Here is a 7,089-nt window from a genome sequence, read left to right on the forward strand (position 1 = left end):
ATTTGGTAAACCGCAGAGGAAATCCGTCTGGAGAACTATCAAATTCATCGATAGAGCTATGGATGCAAGGACTGACCAGCCATAAGATCAATATTTTAGTTTTAACCTTGTTTTGAGGCAATACAGTGTTTGTTTACAATTACATTGTTTACAAACAATGCAGTAAAAAAACATGTTATGGGTTCTGATTGGGTAAGACATTTGAACTAAGCTCATGGAGCAATTATAAGTGATATTCTTTAAAAGACAAAAGGTATATATAGCAGTAATATAAACGTTCAAAAATGGATGTCGCAATTGCAGATTGACCCTTTTTACGTGATTGTAAAAAATGTCTATAAAAGCTGTGCAAATTATTTTACAATCATGCAACAAACTAGGATAAAAAAATATAGAAAAGAAATTACTTAAACTCTAACTAAAAGGTAAACCTGTGTTGTTGTACGTATTACACAGTTAAATGTTAAACAAATCTGCCCCACATCATTTGTTCATTTGTTTTGGAAAACCATTGTAATTGACATGGGCTGTCTAGGGACATGCAAATTACAGCTGGTGTACTGTGGGATGGTACTTGATGTCAGTAAAATGTGCAAGACAAATAGGTGACATCACCATGTTCTGACCTTATACTCCCATCATGCACATCACCATGTTGTTGTTTTTTACCTTGTGACTCCCATCATGTAGCCTACAAAAGCAATGCGCAAAAATATCATAATGTTACACTTCTGACAACCTGGAGAAGAGTGTTTGCCTTGGATAGATAGGGACTCTCAGAAACAGGTAAATCAGATTTACAATTATGTTTTATTTATTTATTTTCTGAATATCTCTGTTTGTTTTCTCCTGAAATAATTACTTTAAAAGGCCTTCATTGGATGAATTTGTGTTGATGTATTCCCTTTATATCTATTTGATTTAGTTACGATCATTTCATTTTAATGGGGCCGTAAAACTGGGGCCATTCAATTGTATTAATGATTTTCTTTCCAGTTGCGAAACTGAAACAGAACTTCCAGTTTTCACACCGATTAAGGAAATTTAAAGGGATTTTCATAACATCACGTCTCATCATTGGTGTGCCGTGAAGACCACCCGACCTGATTTGACAGGAGATCAGATTTAAAGAGTTCATAAGCTCTTCAATTCAGGTCATACAACTGGTGGGGAGATACAAGTACAAAGGTGAATGATTTTGTTTCCAATGTTTAATTTCTTTCTACAAAATTATGCTACAGGGTAGAAATTGCAAGAGCTGAATATATTTATTTATTTATTTACTCACACACTGTTTAATATTCACACAAACAACTTAGATTTGTCTGCTAAGTAATAGTACCATTTAGAGACCTATTCTGAACGTGACCTTGTCACAATTCTATCTTGAAGACCCAAAGTCTGAAAAACCTCATATAACCCCAATAAGGTTTGTTGTAACAGTATATGAGACAGTTGTAACTGTCTTTAATGGTGTACATGAAGGGTAATTCACCAATGTTATGATTTGAAACTGATATTTTGAAGAAAATACATTAAATTGACATAAAACATTTTCATTTTATCTTTTAGGCATGTATTGGCAAGAAAATTAGTTGCCAAAATGTTTTTTTTGTTTGTTTGTTTGTTGACAAGTGCAATTTGATATAAATATGTGAATGTGTCTATATACACTATAAAACCTTATGTAAGGGGTAAGTTTTAACACTACCTTACAATTAACCACAAGCATAGGAGCCTTGTCTAGTGAGAAAATACAACAATAATTATTGCCATCGACTATACCTATCAAAATACCTTATCTTACTATATCATAAAAATGATATATGTTTAAACACATGATCTTTCACAGGTTAATAATACAAAAAGAAAGGTGACAAAATATATATTTATTTTTAGCCTCAATTGTTTTGTCAATAAAACCCCCAAAAATGTATGGATTAACAAAGAAATACATATATGTTTAGGCATGAGCGATATAACCATGGATCATACTATTGAACAACAGCTTTCTAAGTAGTTTCTAATTTGAGTTATGTACTGTAGCCTGTTACAACTGACCTGTGAAACAAGTGTCCCTAGTCTCCACTACTGATTATAGACATTTCACATAAAGCATATAATACAAATTAAAGACAAGACATTTATGGTGATGGAAAATTTGCTAAATTTAGGACATTACCTCTAACATCTAAGCATTTATTTTCTTACAGTATTTGAAGAAATACATTTCAGGTGATGGAAAATGTAGCAACAGTGTCATCCATCATATTGTCTGCATATCTAAGAATTTCTTTTCTCACAGTATTTGAAGAAATACATTTCAGGTGATGGAAAATTCATCAACAGTGTCATCCATCATACTGTCTGCATACTTTGGAATGGAGGATCTTAAGTATTTGTACTTCAGTATTTTCCTTATTTTGTACATTGCCATTGTTGCTGAAAATGTAATTATAATTGGAGTAATCTACACTGAGAAAACATTGCATCAACCAATGTATTTCCTGGTGTGTAACTTGGCAGCAAATGGTCTCTATGGTAGCACCGCATTGCTGCCAGCACTGTTGAAAAATTTAGCTTCCCACCCTAGTGAGGTATCTCTAGCTGGCTGTCGAACACAGATCTATTGTATACATACTTTTGCTATTGTTGAATTTACAATTTTAGGAGTGATGTCTTATGATAGGTATGTTGCTATATGTCATCCACTGCGGTATCACACCATCATGTCTCTGACAAAAGTGTATAAACTTGTAGCATTCTCCTGGATTTACCCTTTGGTGGCATTTCTCATAATTTTCCTAATAACTTGTCAAATGAGATTTTGTGATAAAACTATAGATAAATTGTACTGCATCAATTACTCACTTATAAAGCTCTCCTGTACAAATACATCTGTTGTGAACATAATAGGTTTAATCTCTGTGGTTTTGTATAGTTTTCCACAGTTAGTTATGATCCTTTACTCATATGGACATGTCCTGAGAGTCTGTGCATTATCCTCCCAAGAATCCAAGCTCAAAGCACTGCGAACTTGCACTCCACACCTGTTTTCTATTATCAACTACTCTGTGGGTTGCTTTTTTGAAATATTGCAAAGCCGATTTGACCCAAGACATTTACCTTACAGAGCTCAAGTGTTTATGTCACTTTACTTTTTGATATTCCCTCCCATTCTTAATCCAATAATCTATGGGTTAAGTATTCAAGCCATAAGAGTGAAGCTGTTGAAACTTTGTTATAATAAGAATAGGATATTGCCAATACAGTAGCCAAGGCTGTTGATTTGATTTCCATTGTACATGTATCTCAAGTTCATGTATCTCAATTTATCTATAATGTTTGTATTGTGTTGAGGTAATAGTATAGATTACACTGGTTGTACATATAACATAGATATTATATATCTAACAATCTATGAAATGTAATAAACTGCAGAACATATTCTTAATGCTGTTTTATAATTAAATACATAACTATGGAATTACATTTTTCTATTGAAGGAGATGGCTCAAGGGTGATGTTGGAGAGTGTAAACACATGGTTGCCTATCGATTTCCTTTTGCATAAACATAAGCCAATCCCAAACTCTAACTTTAACCAATTCGGATAATTTATTCAAGGCCTGAGCGGTTTTGCCCTCAAGGAAAAGCTGCGCCAGAGCTGCCCTTAAAAATGTTAATGAAAAAGCCTTTGGTTGATCATTTATATGCAATGTGTTGTCGTGTCTTTGGCATCATTAAATTGAAGACTGTTATTTTATCACATCAGTTCTCTGTAATTATTATTACGTGATGAAACTAATCATGTAAATGTAATTAACTGTGCCCTAATATATCTATTCAGATATTTTAATATCTGATCAATTAGTCTTCTAATTAATGAATTATTCTTTACCTCACGTTAGTCTCATTCCGAACGTCGTAAATCATTGGTTGTCTGCACGAACCCAGCCTTCACTACGAATCATCCATACATCAATTGTCTTAATCATTTATTTACTAACTAAATAATCACAGAAATGCATAAACAAACAAACAGTAGATATGGTTACAAGGAAATTATAGGTGATGTTCCCTAGTGGGCTAAGCTGATATGGCGACTTGATAGACAAAGGGAAGTGGGTGTGGACTGAGAAGGGTGCGAAAGAAAAAAATCACTACACAGTTGATAATTATATTGATTGAAATGCTAATCCTTTGCATTTACGCTGAGTGTGTCGTCGTGATCGCTGTTGGAATCGTCCATCTTTCTGTTGGAAAGTTCATCTGATCATCTCTGCTCCCATGAAGTCTCTCGTGGTTAGAATGAATACTTCAGAGTCCCATTCAGAAATGTTCTAATAGAATAGATGTTTCGGCGGTTGTCGGTCTTTGCATTCAATGGTACATAATTCCTAGCTTCAGACTAGTAATTAGTATCAAAGAGTTGCTCTTATTCTGTCAGAATCGATAGTCTCAGAGTTTCAACAACCATTACAACCTTAGCTTATACTGAGATTCTTGTGGTCTCTACTCAAACCTTAGCCCCCTCGATGCTTGAGGTGCACATGGTCTGAAGGAAATTTCTTCAGGTGGGGGTTATATTCGTAACAGTAGAAAAGGGCTGTCCCATGACGCCAGATCGATGTCTGTGCTCATGGGGGCTTAGTTAAACTTTAAACAGAAATACAATTCTCTCACATTAACGGTTCAACATCACCTTACATAATTTCACAAATAGTTTCATCTTTACTCATTCATTTTATACAATAATTAGATGCAAACCTCAGAACGGAGGCTCCTGTATAAACAGAGTAATGGTAATTGTTTTTCCTGAGGTCACAATTATAAAACAAAATGGACTGGTTGTAGCTGGTTTCTCCACCGACCGTTTACACATTCTCCAAAACATGGATATTGTTCAGTTCTCAAGTTCTGTGATGTCAAAGAAGTTCCTTTGTTCTACTGTGAAACCCTCTCTCTATACTGCCTGGCCCTGAGGAGAGTCTCCTCATGGAATTTACGACCTGAGATAACAGAACCTGAGATAACAGCATACCTGCAGTATGCTGTGGTAGCCATGCTGGTTAAGTATGCCTTGAATGCTAAATAAATCACAGACAGTGTTATCAGCAAAGCACCCCACACCATCACACCTCCTCCTCCATGCTACATGGAGGGAACCACACATGCGGCAATCATCCGTTCACCTACTCTGTGACTCAAAGACATGGCGGTTGGTACCAAAAATCTCTCATTTTGACTCATCAGACGAAAGGACAGATTTCCACCGGTCTAATGTCCATTGCTTGGGTTTCTTGGCCTAAGCAAATCTCTTCTTATTATTTGTGTCCTTTAGTAGTGGTTTCTTTGCAGCAATTCGACCATGAAGGCCTGAACAGTTGATGTTGAGATGTGTCTGTTACTTGAACTCTGTGAAGCATTTATTTGGGCTGCAATCTGAGGCTGAGAGGTTACTCTGAGTCTTCCTTTCTTGTTGTGGTTTTTGCGACTGCACTTGAAGGAACTTTCAAAGTTCGACCTTCATGTCTTAAAGTAATGTTTGAGCTGTTCTTGCCATAATATGGACTTAGTCTTTTACCAAATAGGGCTCTCTTCTGTATAGCACCCCTGCCTGATCACAACACAACTTATTGGCTCAAACGCATTAAGGAAAGAAATTCCACAAATGTACTTTTTACAAGGCACACCTGTATGAAATGCTTCCCAGGTGACTACCTCATGAAGCTGGTTGAGAGAATGCCAATATAATTGAAAACATTTTGGGTACCACATGATTCCATGTGTGTTATTTAATATTTTTGATGTCTTCACTATTATTATTAAAATGTAGAAAATAGGTGTGTCCAAACTTTTGACTGGCACTGTATATATATATATACCACATATTTCTTGTGATTTAATGTCAAAACATGGAGGAAATGATTTTATCGGGCTCCAAAATAAAGGTAAATCTAAATATAGCGCAATAGGTTGTGGGCATCACACAATCACAGGTAGCAAAATCAGGCAATTCTCAATGGCTATCAGATATCGAACCATAAGCAGACTGTTAACTATTCAGGAATACCTATCCGTTTTCATTATCTAAAAAAAATTCCATGTATAATCAAGCACACATTATTAATTATTTAACTAGAAAAAGTAAATGTGTCTACTTGCCAGTCTCTAAGTAGTTATGGTTGTGAAATATTAGTAGTAGTGGTAGACAGCAGCAGTGATGGTACTAGTTGTCATGGCAGTATTAGGGTTGTCAAATGCTATGTGTTAGTTACATTCAGGGTTGTAGTGCAGGGTAAACTCACGTAAACACTGTTTAGATGTTTTATTTGTGAAATAGCGTATACTCACCTTTTTATTTTGTTAATTATTGTTTACCCAATTATTGCATTCCAAGTATTGATCAACGCTCAGGACTCTATAATATACAATATATACAGTGCATTCAGAAAGTACTCACACCCCTTGACTTTTTCCACATTTTGTTATGTTACAGCCTGAATTTAAAATTGATTCAATTTAGATTTTGTGTGATGGGACTACACACAATACCCCATAATGTGAAATTATGTTTTTACAAATGACAAATTAATAAAAAATGAAAAGCTGAAATGTCTTGAGTCAATAAGTATTCAACCCCTTTGTTATGGCAAACCTAAATAAGTTCAGGAGGAAGAATGTGCCTAACAAGTCACATAATAAGTTGCATTGACTCCCTCTGTGTGCAACAATAGTGGTAAACATGATTTTTAAATGAGTACATCATCTCTGTACTACACATACAATTAGCTCTAAAGTCCCTCTGCCGAGCGGTGAATTTCAAAAACAGATTCAACCACAAAGACCAGGGAGGTTTTCCAATGCCTCACAAAAAGGGCACCCATTGGTAGATTGTAACGCAGACGCTAGGAGTCAGGAAGCAAATGCAGGGAGTGAATTTAATAAATAACGGAACATGGAACAGAGCTAAATTGTATTTGTCACATGCGCTGAATACAACAGGACCTTTCAGTAAAAAAATAGATAAGTAAACAATAGAAAATAAATGTAACAAATAATTAAACAGAGCAGTAAAATATATATA

General features: G+C 35.2%; 1 protein-coding gene across 2 annotated transcripts; it reads left to right on the forward strand.

The window, feature by feature from the left end:
* Nucleotides 1–677: 677 nt before the first annotated feature.
* LOC106568042 (olfactory receptor 142-like) lies at nucleotides 678–3,765 on the forward strand. Of its 2 annotated transcripts, XM_045692268.1 has the most exons (3): nucleotides 678–786; nucleotides 997–1,188; nucleotides 2,306–3,765. In XM_045692268.1, the coding sequence occupies exon 3, from the start codon at nucleotides 2,331–2,333 to the stop codon at nucleotides 3,273–3,275; it is 945 nt and encodes a 314-aa protein (XP_045548224.1). In that variant the 5' UTR covers nucleotides 678–786; nucleotides 997–1,188; nucleotides 2,306–2,330; the 3' UTR covers nucleotides 3,276–3,765. The 2 variants fall into 2 exon arrangements, with proteins under 2 accessions (XP_045548224.1, XP_013993519.2); XM_014138044.2 differs by lacking the exon at nucleotides 678–786 and having other exon boundaries at nucleotides 793–1,188.
* Nucleotides 3,766–7,089: the final 3,324 nt, after the last annotated feature.

Source organism: Salmo salar, chromosome ssa13 (genome assembly GCF_905237065.1).
Source record: "Salmo salar chromosome ssa13, Ssal_v3.1, whole genome shotgun sequence".
Lineage (NCBI taxonomy): Eukaryota > Metazoa > Chordata > Actinopteri > Salmoniformes > Salmonidae > Salmo > Salmo salar.